This window comes from Canis aureus, chromosome X (assembly GCF_053574225.1).
Source record: "Canis aureus isolate CA01 chromosome X, VMU_Caureus_v.1.0, whole genome shotgun sequence".
Classification (NCBI taxonomy): Eukaryota; Metazoa; Chordata; class Mammalia; order Carnivora; family Canidae; genus Canis; species Canis aureus.
The window spans coordinates 43,388,918-43,410,408 of NC_135649.1; the positions used below are offsets into that span (position 1 = coordinate 43,388,918).

Sequence of the window (21,491 nt, forward strand, 5' to 3'; positions counted from 1 at the left end):
TCATTTGAGAGGTAGGGGAACCCCAGGAAAGAATGCAGACTATAATAAGAGAATCTGTGTTATAAATATGTGAAACAACCTCAGCGAAGGTATGGGGGGGTGAAAGGTACTGACTTCAGTATTTTTGGAAATATGTGGAATCTAGAAGACTAAAAACAGCTGCATATAATCACTGTACCCTAGTTAATAAGTTTGTATCTCATGGGGGTATTGGTTAGCAATCTTGATACTGATACATAGGTATAATGAGTGGAGCAGTTAAGTAAATGGATGGCAGATGGCGGGAACCAGATTTTTCACTGGTGTAATATACAGATAAGCAATGAAAAGAAGCTAGAATGATTCATAGTGGTTTAGAGTTTGAGACATCAGAATGAAATAATGTTTAACTTAATATAAAGATGGGTACATATAAAATATTTATAGGTGTGTATATACACACAAGTTAGTATAGACATATAAGTTTTTCTCTATCAGCTGAGGAGATCTAAATGAAGTGATACTCCAGTAGCAACGAGCACATTCAGCACCCAAATCTTAGTTTGTAAATACCATTCTCTAATGAAAAGAACCAATGGTGTGCCTGGGTGGCTCAGTTGGTTAAGTGTCCAACTTTTGATTTCAGCTCGGGTCATGATCTCAGGGTTGTGAAATTGAGCCCTGCATTGGGCTCTGTGCTGAGTGTGTGGAGCCTTATTAGGATTCTCTCTCCCTCTACTTCTGCTCCACCCTCCCCCTGCTCACACTCTTTTTATATAAAAAAAAAAAGTAACCAGAGCTGCTTAGAGAACTGACTGATTCTAGTACTGAGGCAGGGAATATACAAGATGAGACTTGAGCATATTGTAGTGACAGAAAGTAGGAAAGTGCTGAAAATCCCAACATAAAAACGTTGAGTATATGTCAAAGGAGTACAGGAGCCAACTGAAAGAGTTTCTAATGACCAAAACTGGAACAATTTGTACAACAAACTAGATAAGTTAATAATGGATTATAACCTAAAGTATAGGATAAATTGCTATGACTCCATACTGATAAGTAAAATGATTGAGTAAATCAAATAACTGGGAGAGAAGACAAATATCTCACACAGAAGAATTCTAAATAATTTATATAGATGCTCCACCTCAAACTAGGGGAACATAACTTTCCACTACTTAGTTTTGAGTTCTTAAGTGACTTCTTTCCAAAGAGTACAGTATGGAAAGGCAGGAAAAAAGTAATATTGCAGTGTAGAAACCTAACAACACTGAGCTAGGTAATTAAGGCCAACATCAATAGTCATTAATCGTGTCGACCCTATGCATGCTTGATATGTTGTGATCAAAATTGCACTTTCCTCTCTGGTCTTCCTTCTCATAATCCACAATCCCAATCTAACCACTAGAAAAAAAAATTCTAGTAGTGGGCCATCCTACAAAATACTTGACTAGTATGCCTCAAAACTATCAAGATCATTAAAACCAAGGAAAGTCTGAGAAACTGCCACAACCAAAGAAGAGCCTAAAGACACGTGAAAACTAAATATGCTGTAGTATCCTGGATGAAGTCCTGGAACAAAAAATGGACATTAGGGAAAAACTAAGAAAATCTAAATAAACTATGGGCTTTGGTTAATAATAAGGTATCAATATTAATTCATTTCAACAAATGCACCATAGTAATGTAAGATGTTAATAATAATTGAAACTGGGTATGGAGTATATGGGAACTATTCTATCTTCTCAATTGTTCTGTAATTCTAAAACTGTTCTAAAAAATAGTCTCTAAAACTTTAAAACAGATACTTGCAAAAAAAATACAATATAGTACTATTTATACAAAGTTCAAAACATGCAAAATAATACTGTATATTGCAGAAGGATGCCAGGAAGTTTGATCCTGTGTTATTACTTGGCGTATCTGTTTTTCTGTTTCACAGAAATGTTTATCTTGTTTTCGAGCCTAGCTGCATCTGTGTGTACAATTATGTTCATATATATGAATATATATATGTGTTGATATATCCATCGATACATACACATGTATATGGATGTGTGTGTGTTTGTGCGTGCACGTGCGCACATGTGTGTTTGGAACAGAGAAGATGCATCCAAGCAAGAAATGACCAAGCTACCTTGACCAGAAGTCTTCTTGATTTTTAAAAGTGTTCATATCAAAGGGAACAATTTTAGTATGGATCTTTCCTACTTGGTGAGAAACTTGCAGTATGTTTCACATACTCCTTTCTATGGTAATTTATTTGACGATACTTTTATCTTAGGTATTTCAGAGCCAGAACTCTAGATCACCTGAATTTATTTAAGTGAATCACAAGTCAGTTAGTCTGTGCCTTTGCCTTTAAGATAGAAGTATATTTAAATGCTAAATATGCAAATATCCAGCTTCTAAAGCCTTTGAGACATAGAGTCTCTTGCTTATTACAGTGTTTAATACATTTATCCATGCTTCAGTGGTTAAGTTTTTTAAGTGGGCTCTATTTTCTAGCTCTTTTTTTGTGCTGCTTCTGTCTGAATTATTCTCAAGTTCCATTAAATTATAAAGGATATAATTTATTCCAACTAAAATATATAGATTTTTTCCTCCATCTTTTTTTATGGTAGTAAAAAACATAACTTGAGATCTACTCTCTTAACCAAATTTTAAGTATATATTACAGTATTGTTAACTGTAAGCACAGTGCTGTATAGTAGATCTCTAGAACTTTTTCATTCTATGTGACTGAATTTTATAAATATGGAACAACAGCTTCCCATTTCCCTCTCCCCTCAGCCCCTGACAACCACCATTCTACCTTTTGCTTCAATGAGTTTGACTACTGTAGATACCATATAAGTGAAGTCCTACAGTATTTGTCTTTCTGTTACTGGCTTATTTCACTTAGCATAGTGCACTCAAGATTCGTCCATGTTGTAGCATATGACCAGATTTACTTCCTTTTCCTGGCTGAGTAATATTCCATTGTGTGTATATTCCACATCTTCTTTATCCATGATGAACATTTCCACCTCTTGACTATCATGAACAGTGTTGCAATGAACATATGTGTTCAGCTATCTCTTTGATATTCTGATCTTAATTCTTTTGGATAAGTATCTGGAAGTGGGATTGCTGGACCATGGTAGTTCTATTTTTAATTTTTTGAGGGACCTTTATACTTTTCTCCATAGTGGTTGTACCATTTGACATTCTGCCAACAGTGTACAAGAATTCCAGTTTTTCTCCATCCTTACCAACTTATTTCCTACATGTGTTCTTTGGAGAAATGTCTATTTAGGTCTTTTGCCCATTTTAAAAATTTGGGTTACTTGTTTTTTTGCTATTGGGTTGTAGGAGTTCCTCGTATATGTTAGATATTAACTTTTAATAAGATATATGATTTCTAAATATTTTCTGCCATTCTGTAGGTTACCTTTTCACTTTGCTGATTGTTTCCTTTGCCGTACAGTGCTTCAGTTGATGTAGTTCTACTTGATTTTTGCTTTTTCTGCCTGTGCTTCTGATGTAATATTCAAGAAATCATTGTCAAGGCAATGTCATAAAGCTTTTCCCCTAAGTTTTCTTCTGGGAGTTTTAGAGTTTCAGGTCTTATGTTTAAGATTTTGACACATTTTGAGTTGATTTTTATGCATGTGATATAAAATGAGTCCAGTTTTATTATTTTGCATGTGGATACCAACTTTTCCCAACACCATTTACTGAAGGAACTATCTTTTCCCCATTGTGTTTCTTACCCTTGACATATAAAAAGCTGTACATTTTTTTGTTTCGTTGGGTTTTTTAGTATCAGTTTTTTTAAAAGCTTTTTATTCATTAGAGACAGAGACAGAGATAGTGACAGAGAACATGAATGGAGGAGAGAGAGAAGCAGGATCCCTGCTGAGGCCCTGGGATCATGACTTGAGCCAAAGACAGATGCTTAACCAACTGAACCACCCAGGCGCCCCAATTTTTTATTTACATTTTAGTTAACATAGTGAAATGTTGGTTTCAAGAGTAGAATTTAGTGATTCATCACTTACATATTAACACCCAGTAAAGCTGTACATATTAATGTATGCATCTTGGTGAGTTTGAAAATAAGTGTATACCATTAAACCATCACCATATACAATGCCCTAAACTTAAAGCATCACCTCTAGAAACTTCCTTCCTCCTTTTTTCTTTTGATAATATTTAACATAAGATCCCCTCAATAAATTTTATCTAATATAGTATTGATAACTATGTGCGCTCTGTTGTACAGTAGATGTTTAGGACTTATTCATCTTGCATTAGTGAAACTGTGTACACTTGATGAACATCTCCCCAGTTACTCCACCTCTGAGCCTCCTGGTAAACGTGATTCTACCCTGCTTTTATGAGTTTGACTATGTTAGATACCTGATACAAATTCCCATTTAGTATTCTACAAATTCTCATGTGGTATTTGTTCTTCTGTGTTTGGTTTATTTCACTTAGCATAGTGTCTTCCAAGTTTTTGTTGTAGCAAATGACAAGATTCTTTTTTAAGGCCAAATAACATTCCATTGTATTTATACACATATTCTTTTTCCATGCATCAGGATGATCCCAGTTCTTTTGGGTATATACTCAGAAGTGGGATTCCTGGATTCTATTTTAGTTCTATTTTTAATTTTTTGAGGAAGCTCCATACTGTTTTCCGTAGTGGTTACACCCATTTACATTCCAACCAGCAGTGTACAAAGGTTAGAATTTCTCCATATCCTCACCAACACTTGTTTTTGTTGTTGTTATTAATAGCCATCCTAGCAGGTGTGAAGTGATACATCATTGAAGTTTTGATTTGCATTTTCTTGATGATTAGTGATATTGAGAATCTTTTTATATACCTGTTGGCCACTTGTTTGTCTTTTTGAAGAAATGACTATGCAGGCCTTTTTTTTTTTTTATATATTTTTTTTTTTATGCAGGCCTTTTACTCATTTTTAAAATTGTGTTATATGGAGTTTTTTTGTTATTGTATTTTAAGAGCTTCATTTATTTTAGATATAATCCTTTTTCAGATACATGATCCGCAAATATTTTTTCCTATTCTGTGTTTTGCCTTTTCACTTTGGTGATTTTTTTTTGCTCCTAAGTTTTGTATGTTGACTTTGTGTCCTACAACTTGACTGAATTTATTAGTTTAACCTGTGTTAAAATAGTTAATTGTGGATTCTTTAGGGCTTTCTTATTTTATTTTATTTTTTTATTGAAATTTGATTTGCCAACATATAGTACAACACCCAGTGCTCATCCCGTCAAGTACCCTCCTCAGTGCCCATCACCCAGTCACCCCATCCCCCCACCCACCTCCCCTTCACTACCCCTTGTTCGTTTCCCAGAGTTAGGAGTCTCTCGTGTTTTGTTACCCTCTCTAATTTTTCCCACTCATTTTCTCTCCTTTCCTCTATAATTCCTTTCACTGTTTTTTATATTCCCTGTATGAGTGAAACCATTTAATGATTGTCCTCCATTTGACTTACTTCATTCAGCATAATACCCTCCAGTTCCATCCATGTAGAAGCAGATGGTGGGTATCGTCCTTTCTAATGGCTGAGTAATATTCCATTGTGTGTATACATGTATGTATATATGTACATATATACCACATCTTCTTTATCCATTCATCTGTTGATGGACATCAAGGCTTCTTCCACAGTTTGGCTGTTGTGGACTCTTTAGGGTTTTCTACGCATAGGATCTTGTCATATACAAACAGAGATAATTTTACTTCTTCCTTTCCATTTTGGATGTCTTTTATTTCTTTTTTCTTTTCTAATTGCTCTGGCTAGGACTTCCAGAACTAGGTTAAATAGAAGTGACAAGAGTGGGCATCCTGGACTTGTTCCTGATCTTAGAGGGAAAGCTTTCAGTTTTTCACTGTTGAGCATGACATTAGCTCTGGGCCTTCCATATTTGGCCTATATTATGTTGAAATAAATTCCTTCTATTCCTAATTTCTTAAGCATTTTTATCATGAAAGTGTGTTGGATTTTGCCAAGTGCTTTGTTTGCATCTATTGAGATGACCATGTAATTTTTATCTTTTATTCTGTTAAGGTAGTATATTACATTAATTTTTATACATGGAAACATCCTTATATTCCAGAGATAATTCACTTGGTCATGGTATATGATCCTTTTAATGTGCTTTTGAGTTCATTTTACTACTTTTCTGTTGAGAATTTTTGCCTCTGTATTCATCAGGGATATTGGCCTGTAGTTTCCTTATAATGTCCTTTTTTTTTTCTTTTGGTATCAGAGTAATGCTGGCCTCATAAAATTAGTTTGGGAGTGTTTCCTCCTCTTCAGTTTTTTGGAAGAGTTTGAGAAGGATTGGCAGTAATTCTTTAAATGTTTGGTAGAATTCACTCATGAACCCATCTGATCCTGGGCTTTCCTTTGCTGGGAGGTTTTTGATTACTGATTAAATCTCACAGCTTTTCTAAAACTCTTTAGATTTTCTATTTTTTCATGATTTAGTCTTGGTAGGTTGTATGTTTCTAAGAATTTATCTTTCTAGATTGACATATAGTTGTTCATAGTAGTCTCTTGCAATCCTTTTTATTTCTGTGGCATCAGTTGTACCATCTCATTTATTTCTGATTTTACCTGAGTCTTCTTTTTTCTCAGTCTAGCTAGAAGTAGTCAATTTTGTTGATCTTTTTTTTAAAAAAAAACAGCTATTAGTTGTTTTTCTTCTATTGTTTTTCTAATCTTTTTTATTTCTGCTTTAATCTTTCTTTCCTTCTACTAACTCTGGATTTAGTTTATTCCTTTTTCTAGTTCCTTAAGTTGTAGAGTTGTTTATTTAAGATCTTTTTCTCTTCTTTTTTAACTAGGCTCCAATGCCCAAGGTTGAACTTGAACTCAAGACCCGATATCTTTTTTTAATGTAGGCATTTATTATTATAAAATTCCTGGGATGCCTGGGTGGCTCAGTGGTTGAGCACCTGCCTTCCGTCCAGGGCGTGATCCTGGAGTTCCGGGATTGAGTCCCACATGGGGCCCCCTGCATGGAGCCTACTTCTCCCTCTGCCTGTGTCTCTGCCTCTCTCTCTCTCTCTCATAAATGAATGAATGAATGAATGAATGAATAAATAAATAAATAATCTTAAAAAAAATCCTTCCCAGCTCTCACTGCATCCCATAAATGTTGTTATGTTGTGGTTTCGTTTTCATTTGCCTCAAGATATTTTCTAACTTCCCTTGTTATTTCTTCTTTCACCCATTGGTTGTTCAAGAGTATGACTTTTAATTTCTACATATTTGTGAATTTTCTAGTTTTCCGTATGCTATTGGAAGTGAAGTATATTGAAATCTCCTAGTATTATTGTGTTGCTGTTTTTCCTTTCAGTCCTCTCAGTGTTTGCTTCATATATTTAGATGCTCTGACGTTGCATGCATATGTATAGTTGTTATATCTTCTCAGTGAATTGACCCTTTTGTCATTATATAATGTCCATTTTTGTCTCTTTTGACAGTTTTGACTTAAAATCTATTTTGCTTGATAAAAGCATGGTCACCCATGCTTTCTTTTGGTTAACATTTGCATGGAATATCTTTCTCTATCCTTTCATTTTTAGCTTATATGTAGCCTTAAAATATAAAGTCAGTTTCTTGTAGACAGCTATAGTTGGATCTTGATTTTTTATTCACTCAGACACTCTGTGTCTTTGATTAGTGAATTTAAAATACTTAGATGTGATATAATTATTGATAGGGAGGGACTTACTATCACCATTTATTATTTGTTTTCTGTCTTGTAGCTCTTTTGTCCCTCTTTTACTCTCCTAATATTTCCTTTTGTTTCATTGATTTTTTTGTAGTGATGTGATTTTTCCTTTCTTCCTTTCTTTTGTTTATCTTACATAGGTATTTTCTTTGGGGTTACAATGGGGCTTACTTATAACAGTCTATCTTAAGCTGATAAGAACATAAGTTTAATAGCATCGGAGGGTTCTTTGTTTTCTTGAATGTTATTTTTCTAGTATTCCATTCCTAATAGAATATTTTCTCATTTTTCTGAGAGTATTAGTGACGGGTTTTTTTGAAGTTTTCTTCACCTTGATGGTCTGTTTTTTTTCATTTGCTTTCATTTCTGTTTGTTCTGTTCTCTCTTTAACATAAGAGGCTTTCCTCAGATGCCTGGTATTCTGTGCCCATATTTATGAGTAATGGCCAAAAAGCAGATTGGAAGTTCTCGGCACATGAGTGGGCCATTGTGACTTTTAGCTTCATGTTAAAGCCATCTGGCTGGTTCATTTGTTGAAGAAATTCCCAATGCCAAATCAGTATTTTTTTAAAAAATCTTTTCTCTTGGAGCTAATCATATTTAGTGTGTCTTATTTATCTTAATCTCCTTATATTCAGATATAGTATTTACACCCTCATCTGTGTCTGGCATTCCCCATATTCAGAAAATGAACCACTGGTATTCACCAGAATTGGGATTGGTCTTTACTAAATAGCTAATTTCAGGGGAGGATATTTCAAAATCTAGGTGGCTTTTAAACAACTTTCAATCTAGCCACCTTATCCCTTTACATTCATTGCTTAAGGTACCTGAAGCTTTCAGTTCCTAAATTGTTTGAGGATTCTTAGGTGTACATTGGGTTGGTTCCTGGCTTTCCCCATTGCTGGTTTAAGATTCAGCTTTCTTGAGTACATTTATCTAATTATTTTTCAGCTTCCAGAATATTGCTGCTATTGCCTCCTTTCCTTGTTCTTTCTGATCTTGTGGGTTTGTATTTTTTTTAAATGCCCCTATAGTTTTAGAGAGCTTTCTGGAGGGAGTGAAATTAGATGCCTATATTCAATCTGCCATCTTTTTCTGAAACAAATTTAACCAAAGTGAAATAGTTGCCTTACCTCCCTTATGTGATATTTCTGTTGATCCTCGGTTTATACCTTTAGGTGTTATACCTGAAGAACCTTAGCCCTCGGGTGACCGAAAGAGATCTTGTCTCATTGTTCGCCCGGTTCCAGGAGAAAAAAGGACCGCCAATTCAGTTCCGAATCATGACTGGACGAATGAGGGGGCAGGCTTTTATCACCTTTCCCAGTAAGTAGCTTCATCTGGACAATTAATTGTAGCATCAGTTTATTGGAGACTATTTATATATACCTTCTCTAATTTAGATCTAGCCCTTTGATTTCTCCATAGCACATGAAAAGCATGTGCTTGAAAAAGCACATGGGAGGAAAGAAAGAGAAGGAAAATATGTTTTCAGTGTTCCTCTATTCTCCCTTCTATGCTTCCTCTTTTCCATTGACAGTACATGTTTGGCCACTTTATCCCATTGTCCTCAGTTGTCCCCAATCTTGACACTTCCTTCTCTCTATCAAAATTTACCTTCCCTTTGCTGATGTGACAGTATTTCTAGTTCAAGTTATAATTGTATTACTTACTAATATATTGGTATTCTGGTCAGAATACTTATACTTGCCTTATGCCCTATTCCTTTGGGACAAGGAGACAATATAAGTGAATATGCTGATTCACTAGTAATTCATAATTAACTAGTGGGTGATAATAAATTCTTTTAACTATTGTTTCTTCTTAATACATAACTTCAGTATCCTAATTAAAAGAGAACAATAATCTAGGAAATCCATTTTCTATAACAAACCAGACTATCTCTTTTTTTGGAAGCTGGGTAGGAGATATAGCTTTCATTATCCCTAATCTATCATTACTGATAAATGGCCTAGTAATCTATATATAGGCAAGTGCTTTTACACATAAGCAGTACCAAACTCCCCTCCACTTTTTTCATACATTCTTATATCATCTTTCCTATCATGTTGAAGGTTTGTGGATCTTCCATACTAGTGATTTTCAGTCTTATCAGGGATAAGGGCCCTTTTTAAACTTAAAATATATTTCATTGACCTCAAGCTAATATGATCCACTAATTGAAAAAATATATAATGAAAAGGTTTTATAAACTAAGTATTTTAAAGTAGACAGTTGTTTTACTAAGAACAGCAGTATAACATTTGAAAATTGGTAGTGTATACATATGTGAGACATAAATTGGTTTAGTCTAAAGACATTGCTTGTCTACCTATGATTTCACATACTCTGGGCAATGATTCCACTTCCAAGTTTTTTTACATCTAGGCTCTGAGACCCATAAATTGAAAACTCCTGCTATACACTGTATACTCTTACACCTCAGGCATCCATATGCCTATAAGAATTCTTAAACTTATTTATCCCAAGGAGGGCTCCCACTCTGCCATCTAAAGAAAAAAGTAACAAAATGTCCTCAGTACTATGATAACATCTTTTATTCGTGTCATCCATTTTGAAAATGATTTTATTATCATAATACCTGTAATCTGTTATCTAAGATAGAGGTTCATATCTTATTAGTCATAGCTTAACTTTCTTTGACACACTGTCTATATTCTTGTTTCTTTACCCTTTGAATTAGGAGACACTCTCAAACATCCATTTTAAGTTTTATTGTTATTATTCTTAACCTTGCTGAGTTATACAAATTTGAGATTATGGAAAAGATAATAAAATTAAATAACTATGTAGCATTATAGCCTATATTTAACTCCAAGGCAAAACAACATAAACTAGACTTGGAATAGAATTATTAAGCCCTATGTAAATTGATGTTTTCTTCTTTCTCTTTTAGATAAGGAGATAGCATGGCAAGCATTACATCTAGTAAATGGATATAAACTACGTGGGAAAATATTGGTGATAGAATTTGGAAAGAACAGAAAGCAGCAGTCAGATCTCCAGGCTACTTCTCTCATATCATCTGCTACAGATAACACTCCAGAAATCAGTGGTAGCTAAAAGATATATAGATGGTGAGTCACAGGAGGTCTTTCTTGCATCAGAATCTTGGATCTAGGATTTGTGTATAGATAACAATTTGTTTGGATTTGAAGAAGAGAAACTAACTGGGGGAGAGAAAAATCTAAGATAATCCCTCTCAGTTTCAGAATGAATTGGTAGAAAACATTTTTTATAATCAAAGACTATATAGGACAGACATATGCAAAGTATGAAGTATAGGGTACAAAGAATATCATTTTCTCAGGATAAATTGCAAAGGATTATTTCTAAGGATTTTTTAAGTCTTTATAATTTATCTGGGGTCTTAAATATTTGTCCCTGAAGATAACATTATTTCCAAGATTGCCTCCTATATGCAGAACTACAAAACTAATTAAATGTTGAAATATTTATTTACTAGAGCTCATTTATCCCTAATTATATCCATCTAGTAAATAAATGACCAAGACCCCAGGCCTAAACATCAACAAATGCTGTTGAATGAGAACTATCATCAGTGACAATATGTATTTTCATAAGTCAGTCCACATAGTTAATGAGTGCTTCCCCATAAAGTTATCAGTGTCTTCAAAAAGCTATATATTTTTCTAATGAAAGCATTTAGGCCAAAATGTTGATGTTCTCATAGTCATTTAATCTAGCTTCCATTGAGTAATCATTGAATTCAAAGCAATAAACATTGAATGAATATCTAATATATTAGATATATTAATTTTAGAAGACGAACATACTAGCAAACAATACTAAAGGAGGGTGGGAAGAAAGCATTCTCTAAAAGAGAGCCACTCATTCCCAAATCCATCAGTTGTTCGTTTGTAGTTGCTGTAGAATAGAAAGAAAGTATGATATAGAGAAGTAGTACAAACTTTGGAATCAGATCTGTGTGAACTTCACGCCACACTTACCACTTTGTGAACTTGGCAATTCACTTAATCTGAGCCTCAGTTTTCTATAAAATGAGGATAACAATACTACTTACCTCATTGGGGTGTAAGTATTAAGTGAGAGGATATTATTTTGGCTGAAGAACAGGAAGAAAAAAAATGAAGAAAGTTGAACACAGAGTGGGACCATTAAGCACTCCAACATGCTTGTAATGAGAAGACCAGAAAAAGAGAAGAGAAAGAAAGAAGCAGAAAAAATATTCCAATAAATAATGGATGTAAATGTTCTATATTTGATGAGAAACATTACCTGCACATTCAAGAATTTCAACAAACCCCCAGTAGGATAAAGAAGAAATCCACAGATACATCATAACAAAAATGAAAAACATAAAACTCAAAGACAAAGGGAAACTCTTGAAAGTGACAGGAGAAAAATGAAGCATCACTTACAAGAGAACCCCAATCAGATTAACAGCTGACTTCTCATCAGAAACAATGGAGGTGGCAGTGTAATAACACATTCAAAGTGCTCAAAGAAAACAACTGTCAGTATAGAATCCTACATCCAATAAAGCTATGTTTTTAAAAATGAAGATAAAATACAAGCTTTCCCACATAGTCATAAACTGTTGTTGCTGACAGACCTAATAGGAATATTAATGTAAATTCTTCAGTAAGAAAGAAGTGACCTCAGATAATAATTTAAATCTACACATAGGGAAACAACACGGGTAAAAGTAATTACATAATTAGAAAAGACTGTCTAATGCATTTTTCCTTCTCTTAATAATTTAAAAAGCAATTTTATAAAGCAATATGTACATAGTTGCATTGTTGGATTTATAATATATAAAATGCAGTTTGTTTGCTAATCATAGGACATAGGAGATGAGTGGAAGCAAAGCTGTATTGGACTATAGAAATGACTCTAGATGGTAACTCAAATCTATAGGAACAAGTGAAAGCAAGAAATGGGAAACAAAATTAATATATAAAAGTATCAAATATTTATTTGCTCTTCTTTCTTCTTTGAGCTTCTTTAAAAGGCAAAATTATATCAAGTAATAATTGTAACAGTGTATTGTTGGGTTAATGTGTAGAAGTAATATGTATAACAATACTACAAAAAAGTGGAGAGAGAAATAGGTTCATATAGGAATAAGGTGTTCATATAATTGGAATTTAGTTTATATGTCTGAAGCCAATTCAGTTAAGATTTGTATGGTAAACCCTAGAGCAACCACTATGGAACTAACTGAAAATATATAGTGAAAATATTATTAAAGAAATTTTTCATTAGAAAATATTCAGTGCAAAAGGATGAATAGAGAAAGACAAAAACAAACAAACCTGGAGACATACAGGAAACAAACACTAAAATGGCAGTCTTAAGTCCACCTGTATTAATAATAACAATAAATATGAATGGATTAAACTGAGAAAATGGATCAGACTGGGAAAAACAAACAAGATTCACCTCTATGCTATCTGTTGGAGTCACACTTTATATTCAAAGATACAAACAGTTTGAAGGTAAAAGAATAGAAAGAAATATCAGGCAAATGGCAACTGTAAGAAAACTGGAGTGGCTATATTAATATCAGATAAAATAGACTTTAAAACAAAAAATATCATTAGACATATAAACTGACATAATGATAAAAGAGTCAACCCATCAGAAAGAGCAAAATTTATATATATATATACACACCTAACAACAGAGCACCAAAATACATGATTCAAAAACTGAACTAAACAAAGGGAGAAATACACAAGTCTACAATAAGAGTTGGGGTATTCAGCCCATTTTCAATAATAGAACAATTAGATGATAAACAAGGAAATAAAAGACTTGAACAGTGCCATAATGAACTAGACGTTAAAGTGATTTATAGAACACTTAACCCAGCACAGATTCACACATTCTTCTTAAGGGCACATGAAATATCTCCAGGTTAGATCATGTCATAGAACATAAAAAAAATTTTCAGTAAATTTAAGTGGACTGAAATCATGTTTTCTGACTTCATGGAATAGAGTTAGAAATCAATAACAGGGATCTCTGGGTGGCGCAGTGGAGACAGAACATAAAGACTCCTAACTCTGGGAAACGAACTAGGGGTGGTGGAAGGGGAGGAGGGCGGGGGGTGGGGGTGAGTGGGTGACGGGCACTGAGGGGGACACTTGACGGGATGAGCACTGGGTGTTATTATGTATGTTGGTAAATTGAACACCAATAAAAATTATTTTATTAAAAAAAAATCAATAACAGGGATCCCTGGGTGGCGCAGCGGTTTGGCGCCTGCCTTTGGCCCAGGGCGCGATCCTGGAGACCCGGGATCGAATCCCACGTCGGGCTTCTGATGCATGGAGCCTGCTTCTCCCTCTTCCCGTGTCTCTGCCTCTCTCTCTCTCTCTCTCTCTCTCTGTGACTATCATAAATAAATAAAAATTTTAAAAAACAAATCAATAACAGAAAGTTGAGGAACTTATAAACATGAATTACACACACTATTACATGCCCAATGGGTCAAATAAAAAATCACAAGGGAAATTAGGAAATCCCCTGGGATGAATGAAAAGACACAACATACCAAAATGTTGGATGCACCAAAAGCAGTGCTTGGAAAGAAATTTATAAATACAAATGCCTTATATTTAACAAGAAAGATCACATATCAATATGTCTTATGCCTAAGACACTGGGAAAAGAAGAGCAAACTAAACTTAGAGCAAGGAGAAGGAAATAAATAAAAAAGATTAGATAAATAAATGACAGAGAATATAACAACAATAGAGAATGTCAATGAAGCTAATAGTTGGTTCTATAAAAAATATCAACAAAAGTGACAAACCTTTTGTTAGATTGACCAGGAAAAAAAGAAGACTCAAATTACCGGAATCAGAAGTGAAGGAGGGAACATTACTACCACCCTTTTAGAAATAAAAAAGTATGAAGGAAAACTATGCACATTTATATATCAATAAATTAGATAACTTAGATGAAATAGAAAAATTCCTAGAAACACACAAACTACTGAAACCAATGGAAAACAGAATCCATAAAGATCTATAATAAGCATAGAGATTAATAATTTTTCAAAATGCCCACAAGAAAAAGCTTAGGCTCAAATGGCTTCTCAGATAAATTCTAGCAAACATTAAAGAATTAATACAAATTCTTTACATACTCTTCCAAAAAGGAGAAGAAGGAGCACTTCTAATAATATACTACAAACATGGAAGAACCCTGAAAGCATGCTAAATAAAAAAAGCCAGTTACAAAAGACTATATAATTATATGATTCCATATATATGAAGTGTCTAGAATTGGTAAATATATAGAGACAGTGAATTAGTGGTTGCTCAGGGCTGGGATAATAGAATTGTATGAGGTTTCTTTAGAGGTTGATTACAAGTGTTCTAAAATTGATTATGGTGATAATTGTACAACTCTATGAATATACTATAAATAATGAATTGTGTACCTTAAATAGGTGAATTGTATGTATATGAATTATATCTCATAGTCACCAAAAAAAAGAAATTGGATACAACCCAACTGTCCATCAATAGGTAAATGAATAAATAAATTATGACACATTCATTTAGTGGAATATTATACATCCATTAAAATAATGGGGTATATCTATGAATACATTCTGATCTGTATGGTATGCAGAATTTTGTATTTATTTACAAAGTAAGAAATGATATAATATGAATGCATTTTTATAAACAAAAACATTTGTATATGTATGATACATGTGTATATAGGTATTTCTGAATAAATTTAGGAAAAAGCTGGGAAATATATGTACCAAATTGTAAACCTTTTAGAAGTGGGATTACATAGGCTGAAAGGAGACTTTTGCTTTATAAAATTTTTAAAGTCGTTTTATTTGAGGTGATTTTTACTTTTTCAGTTTTTTTTTTTAATTAAAAAGAATTTTGATACTCTACAAATGACTTGGCTTCCAGAATATTTGTCAGGCCTGCTCTGAGGATATCATCTAACTATACTCAGGACAAACTCCTATTCCTTTGATATACTGCTCACTTAAGATTAACTCTTCAATTTTAAGTATAGTGTAAGGGGAAGAAGTAAGTTATCCTGGTATAACCTCTTGCACATGTTACCCAAGGACATACTTCTAAGCTGGACTTTTCAGAAGAAACTTACTCCTGTTGAATGGAAAATCTCACCTCTTCCCTTTGCTAGACCTGCAGATCACTAACAATAGAGGAAAATAAAAATGGAGGATCTCCCTCAACTGGTGCATAAATAAACTGTGGGATAGCCATATAATGGAATCCTACTCAGCAATAAAAACGATGATGAACTGCAATACATGCAACAACTTAGATGAATCTCAAATGCATTTTGCTAAGTAAAAGAAGCCAAACTCAAAAGGCTACTTACTGTTCGATTCCATTTATATGACATCATGGAAAAGGCAAAACTATAGGAACAGAGAACAAATCAGTCGATGTCAGGGGTTAAAAATGGCAGACTGATTACAAAATGGTAGCACAAGGAATTTGTTTTAATAATGGAAAGTTTCTGTATCTTGATTATAGTTATTTGACTGTATGCATTTGTCAAAAATTATATTCAAGAAAGGATTAATTTTACTATATGTGAATTTTTAAATAAATATAATTTTTGATGGAGAGAAGAACAAGTTTCGTAAAGTCATTTTCATAAAGTACTGTTTCTATTCTATGGTCTTTTGATTACATGGAAGACTTAAAGTCACTTAGCTACTCTTCCTTATTTTCTGCACACAGGTCAGGAGAAATCATCGGTTAAAAACATCTATATATACATACACATATAAACCCACCATAAAAAACGTCAAAAGACAAACTAGAAAATAATTTGCCATGCACAAGGAGCTAATTTCCTTATTATACAATAATATATAATTTTCTTAATGTAAAAAGTCAATAATGCAATAAAAATGGGTAAATAAGTTATAAAAACATAAATGACTAATAAATTGAGAAAAATGTTCAGAATAGTAATAAAAATTAGAACAATTAGCTCTTTTTTAACAAAAAAATTGAGATATATAGAAAAATCACAAAAATAGCAAGAGTTACCATATATCCTTCACCAAGCCTCTCCTAATGTTAACACTTTATATAACCATAATATAATTATCAAAAAGCAGGAAAATAATATCAATACAGTATTAATTAGTTTACAGACTTTATTTTTTTCCATTTGTCCCACTAATTTCTTTTTTTTTTGGATCCAGGTTCAAATCCAGTATCCCACATTGCATTTATTATTTATTGCAGTTATTTTGTAGAATGTCCCTAATTAGGGTTTGTCTGATAATTTCCTGTTTTAGACTGAGATTATGTTTTTGGTAAGAATACCACAGAACTGATGTGCCCTTTTTAAAAGAAAAGTTTCAGAGCTAGAGTTTAGAGATTCAGCAGTTGGCATATAACACCCAGTGCACATTACATCAAGTGCCTTCCTTAATGCCCATCACCCAGTTACCCCATTGCCCCTGCCCACCTCTCCGCCAGCAAACCTGTTTGCTAGAGTTCAGCATCTTTTATGGTTTGCTTCACTCTCAATTTTCATCTTATTTTATTTTTCCTTCCCTTCCCCTATGTTCATCTGTTTTGTTTCTTAAATTCCATCTTTGAGTGAAATATTTGTCTTTCTCTGACTTATTTCACTTCGCATAATACCCTCTAGTTCTATGTCTTTGCAAATGGCAATACTTCATTCTTATTGATGGCTGAGTAATATTCCATTATATATATGTTAATATTCCACCCACTTCTTCACTATCCATTCATCTGTCAATGGATAGCTGGATTATTTCCAAATTTTAACTGTTGTGGACATTGCTGCTATAAACATTGGGGTGCATGTGCCTCCTTGAATCACTATGTTTGTATCCTTTGGATAAATACCTAATAGTGCAATTACTGGGTCATAGGGTAGCTCTATTTTGAACTTTTTGAGGAACTTGCATACTGTTTTCCTGAGTGGCTGCACCAGTTTACATTCTCACCAACAGTGTAAGAGGGTTACCTTTCTCTACATCCTCACCAACATCTGTTGTTTCCTGAGTTGTTTATTTCTAACAGGTGTGAGATAGTATCTCATTGTGGTTTTGATTTAGATTTCCCTGATGCCTAGTGATGTTGAGCATTTTTCCTTGTGTCTGTTGGCCATTTGTATATCTTCTTCGGAGAAATGTCTGTTTATGTCTTCTGCCCAATTCCTGACTGGAGTTTTATTGGGGGGTGTTGAGTTTGATAAGTTCTTTATAGATTTTAGATACTAGCCTTTTATCTGATAAGACATTTGAAAATATCTTTTCTCATTTCATAGGTTACCTTTTAGTTTTGTTGACTGTTGTCTTTGCTATGCAGAAGCTTTTTATCTTGATGAAGTCCCAGTAGTTCAGTTTTGCTTTTGTTTCCCTTGTCTCCAGACACATGTTTAGCAAGAAGTTACTGCAGCTAAGGTCGAAGAGGTCGCTGCCTGTGTTCTCCTGTAGGATTTTGATGGTTTCCTGTCTCATATTTAGGTCTTTCATCCATTTTGAGTTTATTTTTATGTATGGTGTAAGAAAGTGGTCCAGTTTCATTCTTCTGCATGTGGCTGTCCAATTTTCCCAACATCATTTGTTGAAGAGACTTTTTTCCATTGGATTTTCTTCCCTGTTTTGTCAAAGATTAGTTGACCATAGAGTTAGGCGTCCATTTCTGGGTTCTTTGTTCTGTTTCATTGATCTATGTGTATGTTTTTGTGCCAATACCATACTATCTTGATTATGACAGCTTTGTAATAAAGCTTGAAATCTGGAATTGTGATGCCTCCAGCTTTGGTTTTCTTTTACAACATTCTTTTGGCTACTCCAGGTCTTTGATTCCATACAAATTTTAAAATTCTTTGTTCCAGCTCTGTGAAAAATGTTGATAGTGTTTTGATAGGGATTGCATTGAATGTGTAGATTGCTTTGGGTAGCATAGACCTTTTAACAATATTTGTTACTCCAATCCATGAGCATGGAATGTTTTTCCCATTTATTTACCTTCCTCAATTTCTTTCACAAGTGTTCTATAGTTTTCAGAGTACAGATCTTTTACCTCTTTGGTTAGGTTTATTCCTAGGTATCTTATAGGTTTGGATGCAATTGTAAATGGGATTAGTTCCTTTATTTCTTTCTTCTGCTTCATTGTTAGTGTATAGAAATGCAGCTGATTTCTGTGCATTGATTTTGTATCCTGCAACTTTGCTGAATTCCTGCACCAGTTCTGACAATTTTTTGATGGAGTCATTTGGACTTTCTACATAGAGTATCATGTCATCTGTGAAGAGTGAAAGTTTGACTTCTTCTCCGCCAATTTGTATGTCTTTTATTTCTTTTTGTTGTCTGATTGCTGAGGCTGGGACTTCCAGTACTGTGTTTAACAACAGTGGTGAGAGTGGACATCTCTGTCATATTCCTGACCTTAGGGGAAAAGCTCTTCGTTTTTCCCCATTGAGAATGATATTTGCTGTGTGTTTTTCTTATGTGGCTTTTATGATATTGAAGTATGTTCCCTCTGTCCCTACACTGTGGAGAGTTTTAATCAAGAAAGGATGCTGTATTTTGTCAAATGATTTTTCTGCATCAATTGAGAGGATCATACAGTTCTTATCCTTTCTTTTATTAATGTGGCATACCACATTGATTCATTTGTGGATGTTGAACCACACTTGCAGTCCAGGAATAAATCCCACTTGGTCATCGTGAATAATTTTTTTAATATACTGTTAGATCCTATTAGCTAGTATCTTGGTGAGAATTTTTACATCCATGTTCATCAGGGATATTGGTTTGTAATTCTTTTTGTTGGGGTCTTTGGTTTTGGGATCTATGTAATGCTAGCCTCATTGAATGAGTTTGGAAGTTTTCCTTCCATTGCTATTTTTTGAAATGGTTTCAGAATAGATATTAATTCTTCTTTAAATGTCACAATTCCACTGGGAGGCACCCAGCCCTGAACTCTTGTTGGGAGATTTTTGATTACTGATTCAATTTCCTTGCTGGTTATGTGTCTCTTTAGGTTTTCTATTTCTTCCTGTTTCAGTTTTGGTCGTTTTTTTAAATGTTTCTAGGAATGCATCCATTTCTTCCAGATTGCCTAATTTGTTGACATATAATTGTTCATAATATCCTCTTATAATTGTATTTTTGTAGTGTTGGTCATGATCTCTCCTCTTTCATTTGTGATTTTATTTATTTGGGTCCTTTCTCTTTTTGATAAGTCTGGCTAAAGGGTTTATTGATTTTATTAATTATTTTGAAGAACCATCTCCTAGATTTGTTGATCTGTTTTACTGGGGGTTTTTTGTTTCTGTACCATTGATTTCTGGTCTAATCTTAATTATTTCCCTTCTTCTGCTAGTTTTAGGCTTTATTTGCTATTCTTTTTCTAGCTTCTTTAGGTGTAAGGTTAGGTTTTGTATTTGAGACTTTTCTTGTTTTTTGAGAAAGGCCTGTATTACTGTATACTTCCCTCCAAATGCCTTTGTTGCATCCGAAAGGTTCTGAACTGTCGTGTTTTCATTTTCACTTGCTTCCATGTATTTTTAAAATTCTTTTATTTCCTGGTTGACCCATCCACTCTTTAGTAGGATGCTCTTTAACCTTCATGTATTTGTGTTCCTTCCAAATTTTTCTTGCGTTTGACTTGAGGTTTCAAAGCATTTTTTTCTGAAACTATTCATGGTAAAATCTTAATCTTTTGCTACTGTTTGAGACCTGATTTGTGACCCAGTATGTCATCTATTCTGCAGAACATTCCATGTGCACTCAAAAAGAATGTGTATTCTACTGCTTTAGGATAAATGCTCTGAATATATCTGTTACTCCATCTGGTCCAGTGTGTCATTCAAAGCCCTTGTTTCCTTGTTGATACTCTGCTTAGATGATCTTTCTATTTCTGTGAGTGCAGTGTTAAAGTCTACTATTATTATTATCAATGAGTTTCTTTAATTTTGTTATTAATTCCTTTATATATTTGGCTCCTTCCAAGTTGGGCGCATAGATATTTCCAATTGTTAGATCTTCTTGCTGGCTAGACCCTTTTATTATGACATAGTGTCCTTCTTCGTCTCTTATTATAGTCTTTGGTTTAAAATCTAGTTTGTCTGATATTAGTATGGATACTCCAGCTTTTTCTTGATTTCCATTAGCATGATAAATGGCTCTCCACCCCTTACTTTCTTTTTTTAAGGTTTTATTTATTTTTTTGTGAGAGATACAGAGAAAGAGGCAGAGATATAGGCAGAGGGAGAAGCAGGCCCCTTGAGGGGAGCCTGATGTGGGACTCGATCTTGGGACTCTAGGACCATGCCCTGAGCTGAAGGCAGATACCCAACCACTGAGCCACCCAGGCATCCCTCCACCCCTTACTTTCAATCTGGAGGTGCCTTTGCATTGAAGATGAATCTCTTGTAAACAGTATAGGGATGGGTCTTTTTTTTTTAATCCATTCTGATACCCTATGTCTTTTGATTGGAGTATTTAGTCCATTTACATTCAGAGTAATTATTGATAGATATGAATTTAGTGTCATTGTATTACCTGTAAAGTCGCTGTTTCTATAGATTGCCTCTGTTCCTTTCTAGAGTTTGTTACTTCTGGACTCTCTCTTTGCTCAAGGGATCCCCTTTAATATTTCTTGCAGGGCTGATTTAGTGTTCATAAAGTCCTTTAGTTTTTGTTTGTCCCAGAAACTCTTTATCTC

At 34.0% G+C, this 21,491-nt stretch overlaps 1 protein-coding gene across 3 annotated transcripts in view; it reads left to right on the forward strand.

Moving 5' to 3' along the window:
- The window catches only part of RBM41 (RNA binding motif protein 41), a 57,615-nt gene extending 41,997 nt beyond the window's left edge, over positions 1-15,618 (forward strand). For all 3 annotated transcript variants that reach the window (XM_077889612.1, XM_077889610.1, XM_077889611.1), the window contains 2 exons: positions 8,922-9,069; positions 10,661-15,618. In XM_077889612.1, the coding sequence (XP_077745738.1) occupies positions 8,922-9,069; positions 10,661-10,827 (315 nt within the window). In that variant the 3' untranslated portion in view covers positions 10,828-15,618. The remainder of the gene's footprint in view (positions 1-8,921; positions 9,070-10,660) is intronic.
- Positions 15,619-21,491: the final 5,873 nt, after the last annotated feature.